This window comes from Chelonoidis abingdonii, chromosome 14 (assembly GCF_003597395.2).
Source record: "Chelonoidis abingdonii isolate Lonesome George chromosome 14, CheloAbing_2.0, whole genome shotgun sequence".
Lineage (NCBI taxonomy): Eukaryota > Metazoa > Chordata > Testudines > Testudinidae > Chelonoidis > Chelonoidis abingdonii.
The window spans coordinates 24,237,056-24,263,900 of NC_133782.1; the positions used below are offsets into that span (position 1 = coordinate 24,237,056).

Here is a 26,845-nt window from a genome sequence, read left to right on the forward strand (position 1 = left end):
AGCCAGTAGCCAATTGTGCTGTGGATCATCAGGGATATGTTCCTGACAGCTTGATTCCACTGTGTGTGGGATGTTTGTGTAGAGAGCAGCTACATCCATGGTGGCTAGGATGATGTTTTCTGGAAGGTCACCAATGCATTGTAGTTCCTCAGGAAATCAGCAGTGTCCACGGAGATACTGGGAGGCTGGTGGCATAAGGTCTGGAGTAGAGAGTCCACAATATCCAGACAGTCCTTCAGTGACAGTGTCAATGCCTGAAGATGATGGGGCGTCCAGGATTTTGGGTTTGTGGATCTGGGCAGTAAATAGAATAACCATGGTCGAGGTTCTAAAGGTACATTGATTTCCGGCGTTAGTGTAGGGAGTGTCCTGAGTAGATGGTGCAGTTTCTTAGTGTATTCCTCAGGGGATCTGAAGGAAGTGGCCTGTAGAATTTGGTATTGGAGAGTTTGTCTGGCGGCCTCCTTTGGTAGTCAGACCTGTTCATGATGACAACAGCACCTCATTTATCAGCCTCTTTGATTATATGTCAGGGTGGTTTCTGAGGCGGTGATGGACTTGCGTTCTGCACGACTCAGGTATGAGGCAAGTGATGTTGTTTTTCCACAATTTCTGCCAGTGCATGTCGGCGGAAGCATTACAATATAGGTCCAGACTGTCATTTCGCGACCTTTCAGGAGGAGTCCATGTGGAGTTCTTCTTCCTGTGCTGTTGTGGGGAGGGTAACTGTGTATCAGTGCGCTGTTCAGTGTTGTCCTGAAAGTATTCTTGAGTTGGAGATGGCGAAAGTAGGCTTCCAGATCCGCGCAGAACTATATCACGTGTGGGGTTGCAGGCCAGAAAGAGAGTGCTCGAGATAGGACAGACTTTCTCTTTGACTGATGTGTGGTTGGATAGATTGACGATATTGCTGGGTGGGTTGGGGGACCATGGTTGTGGCCCCATGTGGCAGGTAGGAGTTTAGACAGCTTATAGTCCTTTTTCCTTTGTAGGAGGTGAAGTGAGTAATGTAGATCTCCTGTCTATTTTAGTGAAGTCCGTTTGTATGGAAGTTTGGTTATTAATGAAGTCTCCAGGTTAGAGAGCTCTTTTTTGGATGTTTCCTGTTTGCTGTATAGGATGCTGACAGGTGGATGAACCATCACCGGTTATTCACCTGCACATCCACCAATGTAATATACGCATCACATGCCAGCATGCCCCTCTGCTATGTACATCGGCCAAACTGGACAGTCTCTACGGAAAAGATAAATGGACACATAGATATTAGGAATGGCAATATACAAAACCTGTAAGAGAACACTTCAGCCTCCCTGGCCACACAGTAGCAGATTTAAGGTGGCCATCCTGCAGCAAAAAAAACTTCAGGACCAGACTTCAAAGAGAAACTGCTGAGCTTCAGTTCATCTGCAAATTTGACACCATCAGCTCAGGATTAAACAAAGACTGTGAATGGCTTGCCAACTACAAAACCAGTTTCTCCTCCTTTGGTTTTCACACCTCAACTGCTAGAACAGGGCCTCATCCTCCCTGACTGAACTAACCTCATTATCTCTAGCTTGCTTCTTGCTTGCATATATATACCTGCCCATGGAAATTTCCACTACGTGCATCCGACGAAGTGAGTATTCACCCACGAAAGCTCATGCTCCAAAATGTCTGTTAGTCTGTGAGGTGCCACAGGATTCTTCACTGCTTTTAAAGATAAAGTCACTGGTCTTTAGTGGGACTTGAACTCTGTGTGTCCCCACTGGTAATAAAACCAAATATAAATTTGATCTTCCACTCACCATCCTTCCCAGCACACTTCTTTCAAGGGTAATAAGATGGAAATAATAAACATTTAAGTAAATTGAATGGTCACACAATAGAACTGATTCTCCCTTCACATTACACCAATGTAAATATGGAATAAATCTACTGATCATGATGACTCAAACCTGTGTAAGTGAGATCAGTATCCAGTCCAGTAAGTGCATTCTATACTAAGGAGGATTTTAATCAAAGCAAAGAAATAGCAGTGGGTTTTTTTACTAGGGATTTGGGGGGGAAATCCTTTATTTTCAAAAATTTGTTCTTATTGAGCGTTAGACATAGAAGAACAAGTGTTTTCTCCTTGCAGATTTCACAATGACAAATAACAAAGCTGTAGCAATAACACAGAGAGCTTACCTTAAAAAAAATGCTTTTCTTTGTTTTTCCAGAGTAATTAAACAGAACAATGATTATGAGTAAGAAACTCCACCACGTACACTGTTTCCACAGCTACCATTTTGATACCTCATTTATTCTTATACATACAAAATGTCTTTAACAAAATCCGTAGGGTTTTTTTATTTCTGACTCCTGTCTCGTCCACCCAGTCAATTAGAAGGAGATGGACTAACCTGTCCCCAAACAATGACACATCCAGGGAGAGATCATAAAGATAAAATATGTTGCAAACAAACACATTCTGCTTTTGCTTGCTAGAAATCTACTGGTCTACCTGCGATGTAGTTCCACTTTCATTAACCTCTTTAATCATGTACTTGTATTTAATCATCAAAATGCTTAATAATGTACATTCTGTTCCCAGCCCTGGAATAACACCCAGTTGTATGAATCCATGATAGATTATTTTAATAAAATCAGTAATTGCCTTTTATTGTTTTAAATTATGATCTTGACGTTTGTTGAGTAACAATAGTGTCTTAGGTATAGCAGGACTAAAGCTCTTTTTATCGTTACATAATCTAACATAAAGTGGATTTAGCAAATGCTAATGTGCATGCTTTTTTTTAATATAGTGCTTAATTATCATGAAGCTTGTTTATGAGTTAAGATTCAGCAGCTTGGCTAAATATAGAAGTGAGAGTAGGGATGGTCTTGTATGCACGTACAGGCCTGGCAGTCTGTACGTGCTGGATTCTTTTCCTCTCTTACCTGTAGGCTTTGCTTTCTGTGTTAGTTTGGTAGGGTGAGCACTAACAAGTGGCATTTCAGCCAGTACTTATGGTAGATGGCTGCAGATGCCCACTGCCCCAGTGGGAGATCTCTGCCGTTGAGAGCTGACTGGAGTACAATGGCACCAGATCTCTGTCCTTGGTGGTCCCTGCTACTCCCCATGAAAGGGGCTGGAGGAGCTGCCCCTATGCAAGTGCTGTTCTACTTGTTGGTCATGACCCTGCCTTCACCCTCCTCACCTGTGGAAGGTTAGCCCATCTGTCAGATCTGGCTTCATCCAGCATTTGTACTTGGACAGGGTGAGGGCTGGGGTTGAGACAACCTGTGTAGGGATGCTGAAAGTGGATGTTAATTGCACACACACTCCATCCTGCAGAGGAGTCAAAATCCAGGTACTAATCCGTCCTAATCAGTCTGTTTCTTGACTTGTCCACCTCCCTGTGATGTATTTTAGTTGACAGGCTTAAACCATTGTAAAGAGATCCCAGGATGGAAGGCACCAGAGTATTGATAGCGCGGTACATATAGGTTCCCTTTCAGTTGTACACTGAAATCCGTTTGAGGTGTTAACTACCCTACAGGGGAAGGAAACTTGTAGAGCTTCTTAAAATGTTTGACATAGCCTGGTTCCAGGGTTTGTTATAAATTCATTTCATTAAAACACTGAGGTTCACAAGCGTCTAACAAATCTGGGCCTGGTTTCAAATGAATTTGGATTGATTTTTGGTTTTGCTTCCCGATCATGCAAGAGTTGGGTTTAACATGCTTTTGGCAAGGAACCAGGGGATGCTTGATGGCTTCCATAGAGTTTTGGTTGTGTTTTGAATGCAGAAATCATAGTAAAACTTGGGGAATGAGAATAAACCCAGAGAAACCAAAAACTTAAGGAATGTATTTATGAACTGTCAGGTTAACAATCCAAGGAGCTCAGTTCCATGCTGACCTGAATGCACACTTGTTAACTCACATATTTCACCTGTAGGTATTCATAAAGGAAATCACATGGCAGGATTCTTCCCTAAAAATACTCTTATAAAGGTCCTATTTTAGTTCTGAGACTTATTCAGACATTATCATAATAGGTAAGTATAGGGAGCTCATTATCAGTAACACATTCTATTTGATCAGCAATCAGTTGCCTATCTTTCTGTCTTCTCTCTAAAACCTACTTTCCACTACAATCTCCTTCCTTTAGCCTTTTCCATGATATCCGTTAAGAGCAGCAACAGTCGAACTGGCTTAAAATACTTTTTAAACACAAAATAGGGCTGCGACATATTATACCTTGGGGGAGTGCCCTGTAACCCTCATATTCCTCATCTGTATATAATTGTGATATTGCATATAAAACATGCCATGTGAGGTATCAGGGAAAAGATTGATTGGCTGAAAGTCAATGTTCTATCTAAACATGTATATCTTTAGTGCATATGAAGTTATGAGATGGTGTTGTAGGGTTATCACTGAAACATGCTGTAAATTGGGGAATCAGCCAGATATTAGCTCCCCAGAAGCAACAGAAAGGAAAGTAACCAACACCCAGGCGGGATGTCAAACAACCCATCAACAGCCATTGTCCAGCAAGGGAGCTACAATTCAATGACTCACTTGCATAAGGCCACACCAGAGGAATTGCTCTGCCTTGCCTGGGGACTCAGCAATGCCCCCCAGGCATGTCTGGATTTGTGTTCTCCAAGCACATGGGATTGAGGGTATAAAACAGAACACAAGGGTCCCATGCTTGGCCTTTCTCCTGCCCCACCTATGCTGCAAGCAACAAGGACACTGAGAAGACTTAAGACTCCAACAGAGGAGACTGGCCCAGATTTCAAGGGTGAAATCTGTGTCCTGTGAACTACAATATCCAGTAGGATGAGAAAAACTTCTTAATCTAGATGCTGCCCAGTCTAACAGTCTCAGGATGCAGTCTAATAGGGTTGAGAGAGTTTAAACTGTGTGCTTATATTTTATTTTATTTTATTTTGGTAACTAACTCTGACTTTTTGCCTATTATCTATAATCACTTAAAATCTATCTTTTGTAGTCAATACATTTATTTAACTGCTTATCTTTACCAGTGACTTTGCCAGACATGTTTGATAAGGGTGCTTGCTCAGGTTTGCAAAGGCAGATGTATATCCACTTTCCATTGATGAAGTGGCGAACCAATTAATAAATTTGCACTTCTCATCTTGAGCAGTGCTGGGAGGGATTTGACTGATGCCTTTCTCTGTGTGATTCATGAGTGGTTCTGGGAACATTCATGGAATCTAGCTGGCAGGGGGGCTCCACGTGCAGTTGTGCTGAATGATAACAGGATCTGGAGAGATTTGCTGCTTGTCGGTAGCAAAGTGTTGTCCCACAGTCCCAGGCTGCACCCCGGGGATCCCATCACAGGCCTAAATCCTATTCCAGCCAAATTCTCTTCTTATGTCTTCCTGCTCTCAGAAGAGGACAGAGCCAAGAGACTACAGTACTATTTAAACATTGTCTATCTCCTTCTGTTTAATCTCAGTTTTGTCTATTTAATCTATTAAGGCATTTATACCTCATTTTTGCTGTCTAGGCATTAAAATGTGATAGACAGAGCTTACATGCATTGCCTTGTTTCTTGGATGAGCCAGCAATTCTGCTTTGTCACCGACAGACATGCTGAGCTTCAGGGATGAATACAGTTGTCTGTCAGACTGACATGTCCACATTGTTAGAGAAAGAGAGAGAGAGAGAGACCACTGTCAGTTAGAACAAGCTGTCTGTGATGATTTGTCTTATTGGCTAAGAAATGAACTGTGGAGTTGAATGAACAAACCCCCACCAAACTGTACATATAGGCCATGCTACTTAAATGCTCTTTCTTTTTGTTTCTTCAATAGTTTTCTGAGTAGTGGTTGGGGTCCCACTTCCATCAGCCCAGGAATATGCCAAAGGGGGCTTTCATTGTCTTAAGGATGTTTGATCTGTTGGAACAGGAATCACTGAAGACAGTGTGGTTTAGTGCATAGGCATGAAATCCAGGAGACCTTTCCTCAGCCACTAACTCACTGGGACCTTGGACAAATCACTTTACCTCTATCAGTTTTCCCATCTGTAAAACGAGAATTGTAGAACTTTTTGAGATCTATAAATGAAAAGCTCTTTACAGGTTAACTCTTCCATTGTTCACATGGAAATGTTGTACTGTCTCTATTTGGTAACAGAACTATACATTTCATGCAGTTCTCAAGTGTATCAGGTTTTGCAAAACATGCTATCTTTAGAGGTGAACGAGACTGGTCATTGCATAGTGCCACCAAATCAGTGTTCTGCAGATGGGAAAACAAAGCCAGATATCTATAGTATAGTGGAACTGGTATTAGGATCTCCTGACTTCCAGCTTGAGTTCTTTTCTTACCACTGACTGCTATTTTATGTCTGTGCACCCTCTAGTCCTTATTACCTGTTATGATCATACAGAATCCTAGAAGGCGGGTAATTATTAGTGTTGCCAATCAAGGAGCTGCTTAGCTTATGTATGGGACCTATTGCAACCCCCACTTGCCTTCAGAATCTGAGTGATGCAAACAGCCCAACATTCATTTCTGTTTACCTCTATTAAGGGGCTATAGAGCCCTACTGATTTAATCCCTTTCACATTTTGTAGGACATCTCTGTAAGGGATATCCATCAAGAAGGTAAAACTACACTGTTCATTAGATTTCGTAATATAAGTTGATGACTCTGAAGTTCAGGCTTTCAGTGTCTGCAAGTGAAATCCAGGAAACTTAAGAGCTAGCACTAAATTTTGCAGCTAGAACTCATTCTTCATAACAGAAAACGGACACAGAGGTTAACTGACTCACGCAAGGCCACATTTAAGTTTGTGTCAGTATCCAAGATATTGGATGTAAAATCAGCTCTGCTATGTAGACTGAAGAGTGAAGCTGGCTATGACAGAAACATGTTTTCTGATCATCAGCCTTGGGGTTACCACCAGGCTGGGAAGGGCAGACATTTTCCAATTTGCTAAGCCAGCAATAATATTTAGACTGGCATTATTCTGATCCTTATCTGAAGTGACCTAAATTTCCAGCCTCTAAACGTTTGGAGATGAGGTTAAGTTTTGGTCTGGCCGAACACAGTAAATCCTCCTTGATGCTTATGCAGAGCTCATCTGAACTGTTTTAACTGAACAGAGAACGATATACTGCTCTTGAACGCCTAGGGCTCAACAACATCATGATGTTCCTTCTATGATTTATACCGTCTATTATTTAACATAAACTACCCCGAAGAAAGGGGCATGGAACCTGATTTAAGTGCTTTGATGTTAACTGGGCTTCTTTGGCTTACATGAATTTATCCAGAGCAGAAAGCCAGTGACATGCTGTGGGCACAAGTCAGTGTGCTTGGGCTGTTCAGCCTAGTCTGGAATAACAGGGAATGTGAAAGAAGCAAGGGCATTAATCTCCATCCCTCTCTAACACACGTGCCCACAAGTTTTCCTTACTCTTTTTCTTTTTTAAGAGAACTTAAACAAAACTCTTGGAAAGCTGCTGCACCTGTCACACTAATTTTTCTTCCCTTTGGGCTCTGTGTCTGTGTAACCTACCACTGGGAAACAGAATTTAATCAGTGGACATCTGCACTGTTAATAAACTCTGTTTCACGTCCTCTGTAGGGTCAGGAGACATGGGCAATGGTGCCTCAGAGCTATACGGACACCTTCTGCTTGATGCTGCGTCATTACTGACAGCACCAATTTCTTGCAATTAGGCTCCTGCAGCAGGTAGTTAACCTGAAGGGCAGTAACTGATTGTCTCAATTTAGCTTTGCTGCTCTGCTCTAGCTTCATATTCAGAACATGGTGTTTTATTTTAAGCTTCTCCCCCCGCCCCTTCTTCCACAGGAAGGATTTAAAGCAGACATCTGCTATTAACAACCTACATCAACCTTCCTATTCCCATGGCTCACCTTGAGCCATTGAAGAGGGAAAGAAATCATATCATCTGCACCACTCAAGAAGGAATGACAAAAACAGGCACCAAAATGGACCATCTATTCATGGTGGCAGCATGAGATACATGCTGTGAACATGTCAGATGACACTTACAAGTAGAGAGTAGCTTGCTTCCTGGTCCTGGGACCAAGACCACATCTGAAGATTTGTGGATCAAGCTGTTTTCTTTTCTGGACACTTGTCCAGAGCTAGTGCTTAGAAAAAATTATTAGTCTGGAAAACATTCACAGAAGCCTACCAAAGCATAGGTGACCCTGAACTTATTAAAATATTGTTTTCAATCCTTTGTTATTGAATGAATCATTCATTAGCACTTAATTGTTCCACAAAACTTAAATAAAAGTTAGCAATCGTAACTCTGTTGTGGTTCCCCCTCCGAGTGAATCCCAAAGACTGGATTGCTTTGCTTAGCTTTAAGAGCAGTTACAGTAGCCCGATTATACTTGTTTCTTTAGTATTTTCTCCCTTAAATTTCACAGAGCTGTTTGAAGTCCACGAGAGCATGAAAGCTTCAGTTCATGGAAGTTGTATAAATATATTAATAAATTAGGTAACACCCAGATAGTCAAATTAGATTATTCTGATGCAAGTATCAGAGGGGTAGCCGTGTTAGTCTGGATCTGCGTCTGACGAAGTGGGTATTCACCCACGAAAGCTCACGTTCCAAAACATCTGTTAGTCTATAAGGTGCCACAGGATTCTCTGCTGATTATTCTGATTGCTATCTTTCTATGTTTTTGTTTTTTCCCTCTGCTCCAATTCAAACATACAGTTAGCAGCCTCTCTTTCAAACACCAAGTGCTAGGTTAATGCTTTATAGGCTTGACATGCTTCATTTGAAAGCCAAGATTTAGGCTTTTAGATGGCATGAATCATTTTGCTTCTAGCTGTGGTGGTTTTTGCGATAGCAGCCACTTAAGCCATGTTGAAAAATTAAAGCAAGATCTAATCAGTGTGGCATAATTTTAAGGACTGATATCTTGCAAACACTATGCTAGAAAGAAGCGCCCTGTGCCAATGAAATGGCCAGGTTTCTCAGAGGAATTAAGGAAAAGCAAGGAGAGAAATCTTAGCCTCCCAGTAGTTCAAAGCACATGTATAAGCTCAGGTGGCTTGCGAGATCAGACATTAAAACCATCTCTAGTCCTTAGGATCAGGAGGGATTTTTAGCACTGGCCCAGAACACAATATATAGCAGGTCTCAGACCTTGAATCACTATACTTCCCTATGCCCTGAAAGGGCTCACAAAACATTTGGCATTCCTTTCAGTAGCAGGACAGAGAAGTACAACAGAATGGAGCCATTTCTTTTCAAATTTTGCATTAACATCACTTTGTTCTTCTGTGGCCCTTTTCGTCTGAGGATTTAGTCACCTCACATACAAACATTAACTAATTAAAACTTGATCCCTGTGAGGTGGGTACTTTATCTTAAAAAGGGTCAGCTTTTTAAAAAATGACACTGCACCCCATATTCTTCACAGTGGTATTCTGATAGGATTATGGCACAATTATGGTGCATTTTGCACAAGATAAGTCATGTGAGGTGTCATTAGAAGAGTCATGATTTGCTGAATATGATTATCCTAGCTGTATGCATGTATAATTTCTGTATCTGAAGTTAGGAATATTGACTATGTATCAATTGCAAAAGTGTTTGCACCTGGGGAACACCCATCACATAAAATGCAACCAGTCTGGCTGGTTAGTCAATAAACCATTAGGGAGAACAATAGGGAGAATCTTTGAAGGTTCTAATCTCCCACCTTCTTGAGAAGCTTTCTGGGATGCTGCTTTAACACTGCAGGGTCTTGTGATCATGTCACCTGGTACTGGACACCATCTTGAACTGCTGATATTTTTCCACTGGTAGGGGGCAGAGATCAAATTGGGAAACAAAGGATTCCCACCCTATATAAATCCTATTTAAGGCTGGCGAGTGAGTTAATCTGGCTCAGTTCTTCACTGAATCCCTGCCCAAGATGATGGCTAAAAATACCTAAGACTGAACTGGGGAAGAATTGGACCCAGGCTAGAAGGTGTCTGGCCTGCGAAAGGTATCTGGAATTCTAAGCTGCAGGCACTCCAGAGGGGATGTGCACTTGAGTACTGGGCAATTCCCAAACTGAGTCTTCCCACACAGAGCTGATTTCAGTGTTTGTTTTTTTCTGCAGGTGGATGTGGCCGTGTGTATGTGTGTGCTGGAGGAGGTTTAAGGGCCTGGCTCAGCAGGACAGGGTGAGAGAGCCCAAGCTGGTGGAACTGATTGGGTTCAGAGGGACCCCAGTGTATCAGGTGGCATCTCGGAGTGGGGGGTAACCCACAACATCCACCATATGCAAAAGCTATGTAAGGCAGGGAGTGACATCATCTGTGGTTCTTCATTACCCTCATAAGAGGACTCCTGGAAACACCTGAGGAACAAAGACTGAACTAGGGGAAGTGCTGGGCCCAGGCTAAAGGGATTTCTATCCTATGTATGAAACACCTGAGGATTCCAAGCTATAAAGAAAGTGTAGATCCCTTAAGGATCTGCAGCCTGCTTATATCATTTATCAGGGTGAGAATCTACTTCATATCCAATCTATCTACTATATTAAGCTTAGTTTTCACTTTTGTTTATTTGCTAAGTAATCTGCTTTGATCTGTCTGCTATCCCTTATAATCACTTAAAATCTATTTTTTGTAGTTAATAAACTTGTTTTTGTTTTTAATCTAACCCAGTGAGCTTTGACTGGAGTGGTTGGGGAAAATCTCTGCTTGGTTACCACAAGTGTGCATTGTTCTCTTCACACTGAGGGAGAGGCAAACCAGATATTAAATCCATATACTGGCCAGATTTGACCAGTGCAGGATGGTACAGCTCTGGGGTCCCAGGCTGGGAAGCTGGTGGTTAGAGAGCCTGTGTGTAACTGCAGCTGGGTGTGTCCCTACCTGTATGAATGCTGGTGAAAGTGCAGGCTGGAGAGCTTTGCAACTTGTCACAGCAGTACAGTGTGAGAGGGAGCCCAAGCTGGTGTGTCGGGGGGCTCGGTGGTTCCCCACAGTTGGCACCCATCACAGGTACTTTTTTTTTAAAAAAGGATCAGTTTTTTTTAAACTGAGCAGAAACTCAGGGCTGTGCACAAAAAGGCTGGTGTAGTCAAATGCTTAATCTGTGTGCAATAACCATGCACTGATCCAGGTTGTAGCCATCTGCCCTTTTGGAAATCAGGCCTGAATAGACTCAACTAAGGTTATGCAGGAAATTCATAGGCGAGCTAGGAATGAACTCAGATTTCCCAACTTTCAGCCACATGACTTGACTGCCAGACCGCCCTTCTGCTATGTAACAAACACCACCCCCCAGGTCAAGTTGGTGAGGGAAGTCTACCAGTGATAGCCCTGCAAGAGACCTGGTGAGGTCCTTCACTCCAAGCCTTCCAGCATCGATGGGCAGGGAACATTTGGGAGGCTACTCACTGTCCCGAAGGGGGACAAAGACCAAACAGGTGCTTGCTGTAAGCCAATAGGGACCATGTCAACTAAATATGGAGCAGAATTATTGGGTCAGAGCCCAAATCCACCACCTCTGTGTCGTCTCCTCCTTTCTTCCTTAAATGCTGGGAAGGTGAACAGCATGATTATGAAGCCACCCAGAACATGTCAGTAGTGTTGATAGCTTATGGTCGACTGTATCATACATTATTTAATAGACTGTGGATCATGGGATGTATTAGGATTTGATATCTCCATTCCAAGACTATAGAAATTAAACTGATTGACTACTCATCAGATGTTTACTGGTGGTAAATTGACTACTGATTGATTAGAAATGCTATCATTTTTCTTGTTTGTTCTCAGCTTGTTCTTGGTTGGGGGGGGGGGGGAGGAAATAATTCATTACCACATTACAAAAAGTGAGTGGAGGTGATGCAACAGATTCCGCTGTGCATGGATACCACTGAACATCTGGTAGTAAGACTGCAGCATAGAGAAGTATATTTAAGAAACTGAAACTGCTGAAGGAATAAATAGACAGGAGACTGGGATTGCTGTCCTTTAAGAACAACAAACCATTCCTGGCTTTAAAATGTGTAAAAAATGGTTTGTGCTGCAGAGGAAATGAGACTGGAAACAGAAGAGCATTTTCTAAATTATATGGTTTTGGTTCTCAGAGAAATTGAGATTGAGACTGAGAGAAGAGGGTGAGAGAGAATATAAAACCTTCAGTGTTTACTTCAATTCACTGACTTAATTCCAGGCAGGTTTCCTGTTCTCCAAACCTAGAGCTTGAATAGTTGTATTTGTTTTCCCTCCCCCAAGAAACTAAAAGGCCATTTGATGGCCAATACCTATCCCCTGGCCAGACTGCAGATAAATCTGACTGCTGCAGCTTATTCCCAAATTTTCACCATCACTGCAGTAGCCTCATTTCCTTTTGCTGGACTCAGAAAGTAGGAAACAGATCAACTGGAGATTGGGTACCCTAAAAATAGGTGTTAGAAGGACACTGCATGATGAATCATGTAGTGCAGATTGTTAGTAGAGAGAGGTCTCTAAATATGAGTCACAGATTTAGCCTAAACCCTTTATTTTGTGACTTCTCGGACCCACATCTGTAGTTTATAGGCAGGCTACCCTAATGAAAGATTAAGGAAAGGCCTAAGGGCTGCATCCCAGAGAATCTACAGAAAAATCTGTTGGAAACTGGGATGGAGATCTCACAGAAGTGGGTTTCTAACATTTCTGGTCCTGGTAGGAACTACAAAGTGCAGAGGTGAGCAAGGAAATTAGAGGGAAAGTTAAAGTCAAACTTCAGAACATTTTGTTTAATTCAGGTTTGGGGTGAAAGTCTGGGCGAGGTTACATTAAAATCAGAACCAGTCTTTAGCCATTGTACCAATGCACTGACCAAATCTGACACCAGTATACCAGGCACCCCCAAGTTAATTATTCATTCCATAACATGAATAATGTAAAGACAATAACTATAATTAAATCACTATTTTAAATTTTATAGTGTTTTTAAATTGCCATCTGCAGCTGCCTGGGTGTCTCCAAGCATGAATGTTTTTGCTTTTGCCTTGCTGTGTTCTGAGGCCTCAAGTCTCCTAGTGATTATGAGGGGTCTGAGTAAAGTGGGGCGCTGAAGGAAGAACCACCTTTATCTTTTGTTATTTCGATATTCTTTCCCTTGATGGAGCCTGAAAAGACGTGTGCCTGTCTTTGCACTTTCAGGGGCTGGTGTTCTTCACAGACACATTCTTTTGGTTCCTTTAATTGCCTACGGTGGTGATCCACTGTAGAAAAGTTCATTTTTCACATTCTGTAAAGCCCTGCTGACAAAACATCTATGGTAAGAGTAGGGGTAGGGAGCGATTACTAATGCTGACTGGGATTGAAGATGTTTTTTCTCACATCTTTTCTATTCCAGAAATGTCAGATTAATGGTTGTGTCCCAAATACAGTTGGATTGTTTTATATGCTGCATCCATTTCTGCCTGTGGAGATGTATCCTGTCTGATGATCAGGATTACGATGTTGGAAACAAAATAGTTTGGCTAACATCACATCATATCAACTCAGAATAGAATTAATAGGCTCTTTGTTCCCATCTCTAAACACTAGAGCACCCTTCCTCATATCGAAAGGTGAAGGCAATTGCCTAGCCTGATTTTTTTTTTTTAACTTATGTCTTAAACGTTCCCAATGTTTCGCCATTACAAAGGCACACAACAGTGAGATACTGCAGTGATGGATGTTCCATATAGATATTCTAGCCTGTTAGGAGCCCATCATTATCTTCATAAACCCATAACTTTTGAACTGTATAGTTATGGCAGGACCACACACACACAGTCCATTCTCTACTGCCTGCCCCCATGTCAAAACACTAATATCACTGATGTAAAGGGAAACAACAAAAATAACCCAGAAACTTGAGTGAGGAAGCTGTTCTTATACATCACACCTTGTAAAATCCTCACTGCTAGACAATATCCTTCAGTTAATGAGGGAGCATATCCTAAACGATTGTGCATGGAGTCTGAAGTTGGGAGCATTTGATTCTAATCTTGTCTCTGAATGCTTGCTGTATGTCCTCAGGCAGGTCAAGAATATCTAAATTTTCCCAAGTTTTCTCTGACTTTTAGGGTGCTTCAGTTTTTTGGTGCTCAACTGGTGTTCCTAGCAGCCTGGTTTTTCAGAGGTATTAAAGGAGAAAAGGAGCAGATAGACAGAGAGGAATTACTACAGCGTGGCAAGTGGCAAAGGCCTGCACAAGGTCTGGTAATAAGGAGACTAAGGCTTGAAGAGCTGGAACTAGAAATAAGTATCTCTAAATGTAGAAGACACCCTCCGGTTTGAAGTGGTTTCCATTGTATACAGGGTTTACGGTTTGGTTCAATGACTCTCAGCACCCTCACTATACAAATTGTTCCAGCGCCCTTCTGTAGAAGCCTTCATTAAAACTAATTGTGGTGGCAGGAGCAGCAAATGTATTCATTCTCTTTTCTTATGAAAATCGGCGATTGGCTACTAGTTGGCACAAAGCATGAACGCTCAGGTGAGATTCCTCCACACAGTGCTCAGCTAGTGTGCCCAAATCCTTCCTGCCCCTGCTGAGAGTAAAAATAGTCTCTTCCTATGCATGTGCATTTTTTCTACCTTTCCCCGCACCCTTTTGGTATGGTTGTATCACTTGTGGCTCTTCAGAAGTAAAGATGCTTCATTTACCAAAATCATTTGGAGTGATCTCAGCTTTTTAGGGCTCCATCTTAGGGGAAATGTATGGAGTTCTCAGCTTGCTACTAATGGCTTTCAAACTCCTGCAGTTTCATATCCAGTTTAGTAAAGCTCTTGGCTGATTGGCAAGACTTCCACCTCCCATGTCTCAACATCCTCTTCACATTCCTGACAGGTTTCCAGGAACACGAGAGTGCTTGGCTACAGTGTGGAATTGTCTACCTCCCCCTTTCCCAGTCTATTCTCTTGGAGAGGCCAGTAGCACTTGTTAACTTAAAAATAGGAATTGTACCAAATGCCTTGGTAAATAGTAACTAAATGAATAGAGATCACACATTGGTGGTAAGAGGGAGGGGATTAGTCCAAAGACAGTTCAGGATGAGACCACACTGAACCTAAACCCCATCAGTGTGTTAGGTAGTGCTGTGCTGGGACAGGCATCATCTTTGAGTGAGAAATTCTGTTGAGGGCCTGGCCATTTGTCATTTTAAAATTCTGTATTCCCTTCTGCATAGTTGCTTTTAGATCCCAGTGGCCTCACTACATTCGGGTCTAGGTAATTGTTTTGCCTGCCTATATCTCCCATGATAGTTTCAGCTGGTATAAGATTTTTTTCATTCTCCTCCTCAAATCGCACTCTCAGTTGTGTTGCTGTATCCTGGTGACTAGTTACCAGCTTTCACCACAGAAATAGCTGTTGTTGTTAAATGTAAAGTGTTAAATGTGTTTTCTAGGGAAGGTGTTATCGAATGGCTGGAGCAGGAGCTAGGTGTCAGTTCTAAAGTTCTGCGGTGGACTGTGTGTGTTTCTGGACAAGCCACTTAAACCTCTCTGTGCCTCTGTTTATTCCTTCTTTAAAATGAGGATAAAGCCTCCCTCACAATGTGGGGATTGAGGCTTCATTGTTTGTAAGGAGTCCAGCAACCAATCATTGAATATGCTATGGAAGTGCCAAGAATGATTATAAAAAATGGAATACAATAGCAATTACTGTCCGACAGATTTGAAATTCTAAACCACAGTTGCCTGCTGTAAATCACCTAGTGTTAGTGTCCTATTTTTAAAGTGCACACGTGTTTTAATATATATGAAATGTTCATTCCTGAAGTAGTTATTGACCCATTGTTAATTGTTACAGATTTTGCCGTGAGATGTCTCACCGACCATTAGTATATTCTCTGCTCTTACATTAGCAGAAGAGCAGATGCTTTGTTTGTTGTTCTTCAATTCATAACAAATTCTAGAGGGCATTTCCTCCCCCCTTTATTTCTCTCTCTCTCTTTCTTTCTAAAACTATTTTGTTTTCCTTATGACTGTTTTTGTTTTTTAAAAAAGTAGTAGTCTTTCTGTGGTTTGAAGTTGAGAGAGGACAGAATTTGTGGGTAAAATATTTTAAATTATGCTCTAATATTAAGAAATTGCAGATGAAAATTATATGTATTTCACTAGTTTTCTCTCCTGCATTCATACATGTGCACTCTTGTAGCATTGATTGAGGAATGGTTGATTAAAACTTTAAAATACCATACAATTTTGAGAAATACCCACTCAAAAGTGTGTGTGTGTGTGTGTGTGCGTGTGTGTGTGTGTATATATACAGTATACTTCCCACCTAATGGATCTCAATCATTCACTCATTCATCCCTCAATCTTTGTGTAAAATACAACTATATACTCTCACACTCACTTTTTAAAGCGGTCAGAGCTATGTTGTGAACATAAATAGGCAACACCAAGTGAAAATTATTCTTACACATGCATCTTTACCTCAAGCTAAGTGTGTAGAAAAAATAATAAATGAACTTCATTAGGACTTTATATTACCTCTGTCACTGTGGTATTCATCTCATAAATTGTATTTATATGACCACTTCTCCCTTCAACCAAAAAGTAACCTCTGCTGCGGCCTCTATGAATGTTCCAGATCCATGGGCCCTTTCAAATACCCACCATTTAAAAAGAAAAAATAAAATTGCCAGAGGAATGTTTCCTATATTCACTCCAAATTTGCACTGGCCTAAGGTACAGAAAGATACAGTTCTATACCCATGACATGTTTAAGGTGTGATAACATGTGACTCATTAGGGCTAGAAATGTGGGAAAGGGAGATTCCTAACTGTCCAGTGGGGATACACAGCAGTTTATTTATTATATAGTATCTATTATAATATTTTACAGCATTTATCAATAACAGTAGGTGCTAGTACTGGCTTTGGAAGTTCCTGTTATATTGGACATTAAAATCATGATATTAATGTGTATTTGAAAAAAAAAGTATGAAATTCTAAAACATTACTTTCAATATTTTTCCTCTTTCTCTGAGAAATTTCCCAGTAGTGTGGGATTTAAGATATTAAAGTAGACTGGTTTTACAGATGGAGGAACACAAAAAAATAGCCTCACCCAGTCAGTATGTATTTCTAAAATAGCTGTTCTATAAACATGTGATGCGTGAAGAATGTATGATGGTCTGGTGAGATGTTACTCTAATAACTCACTCAAGGCTTTGGCAGTAGGGCACAGGAGCAGACTAGACCAAGTGTCTGAGTGACTCCCAGAAAGAGAGAACAATAGCACTGGTAAGGTGTGGTGGTGTTCTCTCATACAACCTCCACATTGCACCCTCATGTTCTCATTCTCTGTGCAGGGAGGATGTGCAGTGGTTAGGGCATTAGCTTAGGAAGTGAGAGACCTGGGTTTAGTTACTGCCCAACCTCAGATCTCTTGGGCAGGACATTTAGTCTCTCTGTGCCTCAATTCCCTGTCTGCAGAACAGCGATATTAGCACTTTTTACTACCTCATGGGGGTATTGTGAGGACAAATTCATAAGATAGCCAGGCACTCAGCTACTATAGCAAGTTGGGCCATAAGTACTGTAGATAATGCACACTGGGAAATCTACGGATGCCTGCCTCCTTTAAAGCCTTCTCATTTCTTTCACTTGTTGCACAGATCCAGTCCATGGACCACAGAGTGTGGAAGTTGTTGACATCCGCTCCCGGCAGCTGACCTTGCAATGGGAGCCCTTTGGTTACGCAGTGACCCGTTGCCACAGCTACAACCTAACAGTTCAGTACCAGTACGTGTTTAACCAGCAGAAGTACGAGGCAGAGGAACTCATCCAGACATCCTCACATTATACCTTGCGAGGCCTTCGGCCCTTCATGACCATCCGGTTGAGGCTAGCACTTTCTAATCCAGAGGGCAAAATGGAAAGCGAGGAGCTGGTAGTACAGACTGAAGAGGATGGTAAGATTTTCTTTTTTCATGGTTCAAAGTTCTGAGTAACTGTTTGGGGGAAAAATGACTTGGTAAAAATGGTATTGTGGGCTTGGAGGTGATGTCTCATCAACTCCATATCAGATTTCCTTGGGATGCAAGTAAAACAGGGATAATATATATTTACCTATTTTTCATGGCGTGGATAATGTCTGTAAAGCACTGTGAAGCGGCAAGTAATATTCATGTCTGCCAGTCAACAGCAAAGGGCCCAGTTCTGGGAAGTGTTGTGTGCTAAATTCCCAGTGCCCCCCCCCTCTACACGCCCATCCCCCTGAGACAAACTTCTGATTTTATTTATTGTGGGGGTTAATCTAATAGCTCAAATGGTAGAAATGTGTGCTGCAGTGCCAAAGACTCAGCGTTCAAACCCTGCTGATACCTGCGCTTGTTACAAGTTTACATAACAGAATTTTACTGTCTTCCCTTAACCAAAAAAACAAAAACAAACAAACGAAAAACAACACCGTAGGAAATTACGTACCAAATGTGATAAAGAACTTTATTTAGGTTGTAGAGTCAGGCACTCAAGTTAGGAAATTTGAGATTTATGGTTGCGTGTCCAACCTTAATTCTGCCACTTTGTGCATATGCCTTATAATGCAGCCTTTCATTAGAGGATCATACGCTGTCTTTTCCACAGGGGTCTGCCCTCATTCAGTGCAGAGGCTGGCGGTGTAGGAGACCAGAATGAAGGGTCGATAGGCAACTACAATTCTGACACATGCAAACTTTTGAGCACTTAACTTTCCAACCAAAATAACATTTTAATATAGTTTTTCGTACATAATTTAATTTCCAGAATGCGCCTTTTTCCATAATTCAAGTCACATGGTATCCTAACATATCATGTACACCTATTATGCTAAATTAATGAGGCCAGATTCTGCCACTCTTGTTCCATAAGAAGTGCTTTGAGGATGTATTATTATTTATTAATATTTGTATTATCATGTCACTTAAGTAGAGTGACCAGATGTCCCCATTTTATAGGGACAGTCCCAATATTCGGGACTATTCCTTATATAGGCACCTATTTTCCCCCCCATCCTGATTTTTCACACTTGCTATCCAGTCACCCAGGGCATCCCAGGACCCCAATGTGTGAGGCTTTGTACAAACACAGAACATAAAAGATAAGAAAACGATGACACTATTGGTCAGAATGGGAAGCAGTGGTCTCAGCACACCAAAAATCAATCATTGTCTAGTTTTTTTTTGTAGGCCTCTGTGGAAGAAGGGAAAGAATTGACAAGGATTTGTAGGGGATCTTATGCATGTCAGTCTGTTAGCAAGAGTTAGGCCAGCTGTAACCCTTATGACGTGAAACATGTAGAAGCAAGGATAGTGTGAGACAAGTAAGAAAGAACTGTGTGAGAAGTTCTCACGACCTTGCCTAATAATCAAATGCGTAGACTTGCGCCCAGAAGCTGAGGAAAATAAGATAGCAGGATAGCCTATGCATAAACAAACTGCATCTGTTGCTCATTACTGTCTGTAGTATTGCTTGCTATTGTCTGTAACAAAGGTATAAATGCTTGCTGAAATTGTTTACCTGTTGAGAGACCTGTCCGGGACTGGGGCAGCCCTGTGACTTAGGGCACTCCCTCCCTCAATTACAATTGTTTGAGAATAATAAAGTATTTGATTTTGCTGAACCCAAACAAAAAGCGAGAACTGCGTTTTCCTCCGACACCTCAGAGAAAGGAGAATTTGTCCGGTCAATGGTGCAGCAAGGCTAAGGCAGGCTCCCTCTCAGTTGTGGCTCTGAGCGGCTCCCGGAAGCAGTAGCATGTCCCCCCTTCTGCTCTTAGCCATAGGGGCAGCCAGGAGGCACTGCGTGCTGCCCGCACCTCAAGTGCCAGCTCTGGCGCTACCATTGGGCACGAACTGCAGCCACCTAGCTGCGCCTCCATGTAGAACCGTCATGGGGACATGATGCTGCTTCCGGGAGCTGCTTGAGGTAAGCACCACCCAGAACCTGCACCTCTGACCCCCTCCTGTGCCCCAACCCCCTGCCACAGCCCTGATCTCCCTCCCACCATCCGAACCCCTCGATCCCAGTCTGGAGCACCCTCCTACACTCCAAACCCCTCATCCTTGGCCCCATGCCACAGCTCAACCCCCAGCTAAAGCACTCACCCCACACACACACCCCAAGCCCCTGCTCTAGCCCAGAGCCCCTTCCTGCACCCTGAACCCCTCATTTCTGGCCTCAGCCCGGAACCCCCTCCCATACTTTGAACCCCTTGGCTCCACCTCTCAGCCCAGAGCCCCCTCCTGTACCTCAAACACATCATCCCTGGCCCCACCCCAGAGCCCGCACCCTCAGCTGGAACCCTCACCCACATCCCAACTCACTGCTTCAGCCCACAGCCCCCTCCCGCACCCTGAACTCCTCATTTCCAGCAATTCTACAGTGTCACATAAACAACTGTATTTTTACTACAGTGGATCCCAAAGGTATTAAACAATTCAATAAGGTTTAACTTAATTCAGTAAGGTTTGTCCAGGATATTGCAGGAAATTGCCCTCTGTCACAAAGCCATGTTAGCTGAGACTCAAACTAAGAGTCCTTATGAGCTGCAAGCATCCACTCTATCCAATGGAAGCATCATTATAGTGTAGGCATTACAGCATATCACACAGGGAAGTCCACAAGATGGCGGACCTTTCTGTTAATTCAGCTAAATGATCAGAGTTTTTGTCAGACAGGACTGGGAGTGCAATTGGTTAGTTATCTTTCACAGCATTATAGTTTTCCTTGAGTAGGTGGATTTTTAATGGCTTTGTAATCATAATGAAAGATAAACCTTAGATTGTTACTCTGCTGGGGAAATCAGCCTTTCCTATCGATAAAGGTGAACAGCCCTGGAGTAGCTCTATGCCAGGGAGCAATTTAGCTATCTATGTAGATTAGAGTTTTACTGTTGTGTGGGTGAAAGAGGAGGGTATATTAAATTCTCCACTGGATTTTATTATTCCTTGATGTTGTAACCAGAATGTTAGAACATTGGTGCTATTTAACTTATTCCTCTCCTCTTTTTCCTTGTAGGATTCTATATAGGGTACATTTCCCTGCACAGACTTGTTAACTCACCATATTTGATGGCACAGTGGTAAATGCACAAGACCTACACTAAAGGAAAATACAAACACCCTGTACTGCAGACTGGTAACCTTAGGGAGAGAATATAGTGAGCCCCTAAAAATGAGAGTCTGGTGCCTCTGCAATTGTTTTCTGCACTGTCTGTGCTAGCCACTTCATGTAGCATCCTAAGATATTGTGCAATCCATCTCTGTTGCTCCTGGACAGAAGTTATGAGCTGTGGTGATGGTCAGTAGATCTGGGAGATGAGTGGATCTTTGAAAAGGTATTGGGAGAAGGGGAGGTGACGGTGGGGGAGGAGGAGCCCCAGGGCCGGATGGTGGCGTCTGTGAGCCACGAGGGCGTGGCCGAGCTGGGCTGGTGGACCTCAGGCGGGGACATGAGTCTGGACAAGGTGGGGCCACAGTGTCACCGGCTGCGGCTCCATGGGGTGCTGCCATCTGACAAGGGGAGGTACCACTGCACCGTAATCTCCTGGGTCCGGTACTCCGACCACAGCTGGTAGAATGCCGGGGCCATGAAGTCCAACTCCGTCGCCGTGTATCCCTGGCCTGGACCATGGGCACCCTGTTCATCCCCCTCATCGTGGGCATCGCCAGCGCCCTCTTCCCGGACATCGCCATTCTCGCCACCATCACCTGCTGCTTTATGAGGCAGCTCTGCAAGAGGTGAAGTGCATGGGAGACCAGCCCCAGGACACTACAGGTGCCTGCTCCATCTCACTCTTCTGCCAGCCTTCACTCAAGCCACTGGGCTCCCTTTTTTCCCACCACTTGTGACTTTGACCTCTCACCAGTATGCCCATTCAAACAAGCCAAACTGTGATCAAACCAAACTGGAGGTGTCCTAGCCTTTCATGTGATACTGCTGAGAGAGAGTGTGGTGTGAGAAACCTGGTGACCAGATACTGCAGTTGTCCATCTCCCACCAGTTGATTGAACAAGCTGTACAGCTTCTCAATCTGAGCAGCTTAATAGGAAGTTATATCTCACATTTTGATGTGGTTATTGCTACTTAGGGTGTGTAATGCAGGAACTAATGTGCCTGTATATCTAGTTGAGTGTCCAGGTGTGGGATTTGGATATATGACTGAAGTGGCTATGGCTGACAATTGGCCTTCCTTTATTTACCCTCTTTATGACATCTTGTACTTAAATCATGACCCTACTAGTCAATAGGCTGCAACCTTGCAATGTGAGCCAAATGAGAATCTCTCTCTTACTCTTGAATCCGGCAGATCTTAATCTTCCTTCTGGGGAATCCTCACCACAGCAGAAAGGAGTGGCTCTTGAATGTGTTCATTGCCTGGCTGTTATCAGTAGCTGCATTACTTGTGCACCAAACTGAAGACAGTTTAATTTTTCTGAAGCCAGAGCTGATCCTCAGATACTGACTGTAGCAAAAAAACAAACCAAAATGAAAACAACACTTCCTGTTGCTGGTACATAAACAAAGATGTCCATCAATTAAAGAAGAGAAAGATACAGCTGTGCAATATCAGTCCTTCATACTGGGCGTTTCCTTCCATCATAGCTTCACTCAGTGATTGGAAAGTGCCTGGTTTAATTAAACGTCAATGTCCAAAAGACAAGGAAGATTGTAGTAGTTAGCATTCTGCCTGTAAATACATTTTAAGATTAAATTATGAAGTGAATAACTTTATTCCTAGAACTCAACCAGAAAGTGAACACAGAGCAAAAGGAGAAGAAAAGGAACCTATTAAACAGTGCCGGCTCTGAGCCCGTCCTGGCCGAGCCGCCTTTAAATGAGTGACTGAGCCACCACCTCCTGCAGCCCCGGGCACCAGAAGGAGGGAGGGTTCTGCGGTGGCCCAGCGGGCCACGGAGGGAGGATTCTGCGGTGACTCAGCGGGCAGCGGTGGCAGGGACGGTTCTGCAGCGGCCTGGCGGGCACCGGAGGGAGGGAGGGAAGATTCTGCGGCGGGCAGCGGAGGGGCAGGCTCCACTGATCCCGGTGCCGTTTGCACTGTGCCAAGCCCTGCTGCAATGCCGGCCCCGCACGGAGGTGGCAGACCCCAGCCAGCCCTGCCTGTGTCGGCCCCCTCATAGCCTGCCTGGCTGGGAGAGGCACCCCAAGGCCGGAGGGGGGAGCCCCTCTCACCTGGCTGCGAGTGGGCTGCAGTGCCTGGCTGCCCACAGGCGGAGGGAGTGGGCGGGGGCTGCCCTTCATCCCCTTGTGAGCCGCATGATCGCCCTCCACGAGCTTCCTGCGGCTGCCATTTTTATTTTGTTTTTTTTGTTTTTTGCCTGGGGCGGAAAAAAAGCTAGAGCTGGCCCTGCCATTAAAGAATTGTTTGTGATGATGATGGAAGATTACCTCAAACAGGAAACAGGAGATAAGATAGGGAATAAAATTATCCAAAAGGCTGGGAAGAAAAGAAGACTATTTGGCTTAGCTCATTTATTTACATCTTAAAGGAGGTCTTCATGGCTCAATCCCTAGTTATTTTATGTTGGTGTTGCTGGTACACAAAACAGAACTTTTATGCTATTTTAAACTCAGTGTCATACCAAAACAAATAAAGCATGAATCCTGTTATATCTGATGCCTTAAACACAAAGCAATTACACTTTTGAGACAAATGACTCCTACAGAGTACTTAAGCAAATCTTATAGAAACAAATGTTTACTGGTGCTGTCATCTAAGGTTTAAGACAATGTGCTGTTGAAGTAAAGCTTGAAAGGTTAGATCAGTATGTGTTGACCCAGCAACAACAGTAGTGGTGTTTATTGTTGTGCCTCCTGAATTATGGGTCAACTAGTCCAGTAAATAGAGTACCAAACTGAGTTTTGTTCTCAGCTCCATCACTGATTTTCTATGTGACTTAGTCATTCAGCTTCCAATTCTGCAATGGATCCATGTGAGCAGTATTGAGATCTAAGCATGTTTGTGCCTCAGTTATCGCTTCTGTGAAGTGGGGATAATATTGTTTAATCACTTCTGTAGAGAGGGTTTTGGTGAAAGTACTTTGTAAGAGCTAAATATTACTACAGTGGAATCTCAGAGTTAGAAACATCAATCAACCACATACCTCATTTGGAAACAGAAGTACTACACCAGGGGTGGGCAAACTACAGCACTCAGGCCAGATCCAGCCCCTCAGGGCTTTGGATCCGGCCTGTGGGATTGCCCCCTGTGGCATCGTGGGCCCGCGTCGCTCTCAGAAGCGGTCGACACCACATCCCTGCGGCCCCCGGGCAGGGGGAGCAGAGGGCTCCGTGCATTGCCCTTGCCTCCAGGCACCAATCCCCGCAGCTCCCATTGGCTTGGAACAGGGAGCCGCAGCCAATGGGAGCATCGGGGTGGGTATCCTGGAGGCACCGCAAGGGCAGCACATGTGGAGCCCTCCGCCACTCCCCCAGGGGCCGCAGTGCTTCCTAGAGTGGCACGGGGCTGGCGACAGGGCAGACATGCAGGGAGCCTGCCCTGGCCCCAGTGTGCGCCGCTGCCACCCCGGAGCCGCTTTAGGTAAATGGCGCCAGCCTGAAGCCTGCCCGCCAACTCCCTGTTCTAAGCCCCCTGCCTGCACCGTGCACTCCAACTCTCTGCCTTGAGCCCCCTCGTACAGCCCACACCCCAAGCCCCTACCCTGAGCCCTCTGCCACACCCAGCACCCCTGTGTACCCCAACCCCCTGCCCTGTGCCCCCTCCTGCAGTCTTCACCCCTACTGCACACCTCTCTTGAGCCCCCTTGTGCACTCCACACCCCTCTGGCACCCCAACCCCCTTCTGAGCCCCCTCATACACCCCACACTGCTCCTGCACTCCTCCACTCTGCACCCCAACCCTCTCCTGAGCCCCCTCATACACCTCGTACCCCTCCTCTACCCCAATCCCTTGCCCTGAGACCCTTCCTGCACACTGCACCCCCTCCCACACCCACACTTCCTACTGCATCCCAACCCCCTGCCCCAGCCCTCCATACAATTTCCCCACCCAGATGTGGCCCTTGGTCCAAAAAGTTTGCGCACTCCTGTACTACACAGTCAGGAAGCAGCAGAGCAAAACAAAACAAACAAAAACCACAGTACAGTACTGTGTTAAACATAAACTAGTACAAAAATAAAGGGAAAGCAGCATTTTTATTCCACATAATAAAGTTTCAAAGCTGTATTAAATCAATGTTCAGTGGTAAACTTTTGAAAGAACAACCATAACGTTTTGTTGAGAGTTATGAATATTTCAGAGTTATGAACAACCTTTGAGGTATTTGTAACTCTGAGGTTATATGTATTATTACGGTATGACACAAGTTGCTATATTTGAGGCTATGTTAAATCATGCACACTTGTTCAATTTATTCTTATTTAAGAAATGTATTTGTATTGTCTTAATATGTAAAAGGAATGAGGTAAGTTGGAAAATAAAAATACACATTTAATAACAAAATGAAATATCTATAGATACCTGGATATGTGATAAATGGTACAGTTATAAATGAATAATTTCTTGACAATAGAAGTAGGCAATTTCTTGCATGATCATATTGGGGATGGGAAAACCTGGAGTGTGTGCAGATATACAAACAAAGCACTAGCTGGTAATACATTAAGTTGCTTTTTGTATCTTCTGTAACCTCTGATTCTGTGATAAATACTCTCAATAAGTTGCCTCTGTCATGCCAATGGAGCTAGGTGTGGTGGATCACTGAAACATTGGAAGATAGCAGCGACTTTACATGAGTGTGTGTTCGACGTTAATATTCAGTATGTGAATTTTCATATTTGGACCCCAAGGTCAAGAATAGACCAATAGTAACGGGTACTAAAACCTTTTTAAATGTTCCTGTTTGGCCCAGAGTGTATGTTTTCTCTGCTCTAGAGCACCAGCCATTGCTGGAAGACTTCAGTCTCTCTGGGGAATCACATGAGACTGTTGTAGAGAGTTACTGACTTTCCACTCTTTTCCTTTATAGTTCCTGGACCTGTTCCCCTAGAATCTATCCAAGGAGGACCCTTTGAAGAAAAGATCTATGTTCAGTGGAAGCCTCCAAATGAGACCAATGGTATCATTACACTCTATGAGGTAAGGAGAACAGATTGCTGTGAAAGAGTATCTACCAGAGGACCTATTCCATGTGTGTGCAAGTGTATTGGTCAGCATAGCCATGATGTTTCAGAGATTTCAGTAGGTGTTTATAGGAGACCTAAATAAAATAGGTGAGAATCTTCATGGTACCTTGCTGCTGCCACTGAAATGTGTGATCGAGTAAATAGCTCCACTTTAAATCACGTCCAAATGTGACCTTTGACTATCTCCATTGCCCCACATCCAGGTCATGGCAAATTTTGCCATTTATCCTCCACAGAATTTCCAAGATCTACTTTCCTTTCTTTCTGCCTCTAGAGCTATAATGCTTTCAGGCTTTCATAATCTCCCATCTGGAATACTGCAGCCCCTTCCTTTCTCTGTCATATAGTTTCCTTCCGGTTTTCACAAAATGAAGCCAATAAGTACCTTCCTTATTAAGTAGCCTTACCCTAACAGGCCCCTCAGGGAATTTGGTTTAATCCATATGTCTAATAAAAATGTGTTATGCAAAACTTTAACTATGTCTTCATAACACAATCTTCACTCTGATAGCTTCACTTGTGTGGCATACCTATCCTTTGTCTTCAGGGGATAAACCTGTTGGGGGAGAGGATATACGTCTTTTGTTTGTGCTGTGCCTAGCATAATGGGTGGGAACCTATCAAAGGATGTATGCTTTTAATCTGAAATCTGGTGCCTCATCTGTAAAGTGATGGGACATCCTATGACAGAAA

At 43.4% G+C, this 26,845-nt stretch overlaps 1 protein-coding gene across 5 annotated transcripts in view; it reads left to right on the forward strand.

Annotated features, from left to right (window-relative positions):
• The window catches only part of PTPRT (protein tyrosine phosphatase receptor type T), a 715,857-nt gene that overhangs the window by 441,850 nt on the left and 247,162 nt on the right, over positions 1–26,845 (forward strand). For all 5 annotated transcript variants that reach the window (XM_075072298.1, XM_075072299.1, XM_075072301.1 and 2 more), the window contains exons 8-9: positions 17,623–17,919; positions 25,996–26,105. In XM_075072298.1, the coding sequence (XP_074928399.1) occupies positions 17,623–17,919; positions 25,996–26,105 (407 nt within the window). The remainder of the gene's footprint in view (positions 1–17,622; positions 17,920–25,995; positions 26,106–26,845) is intronic.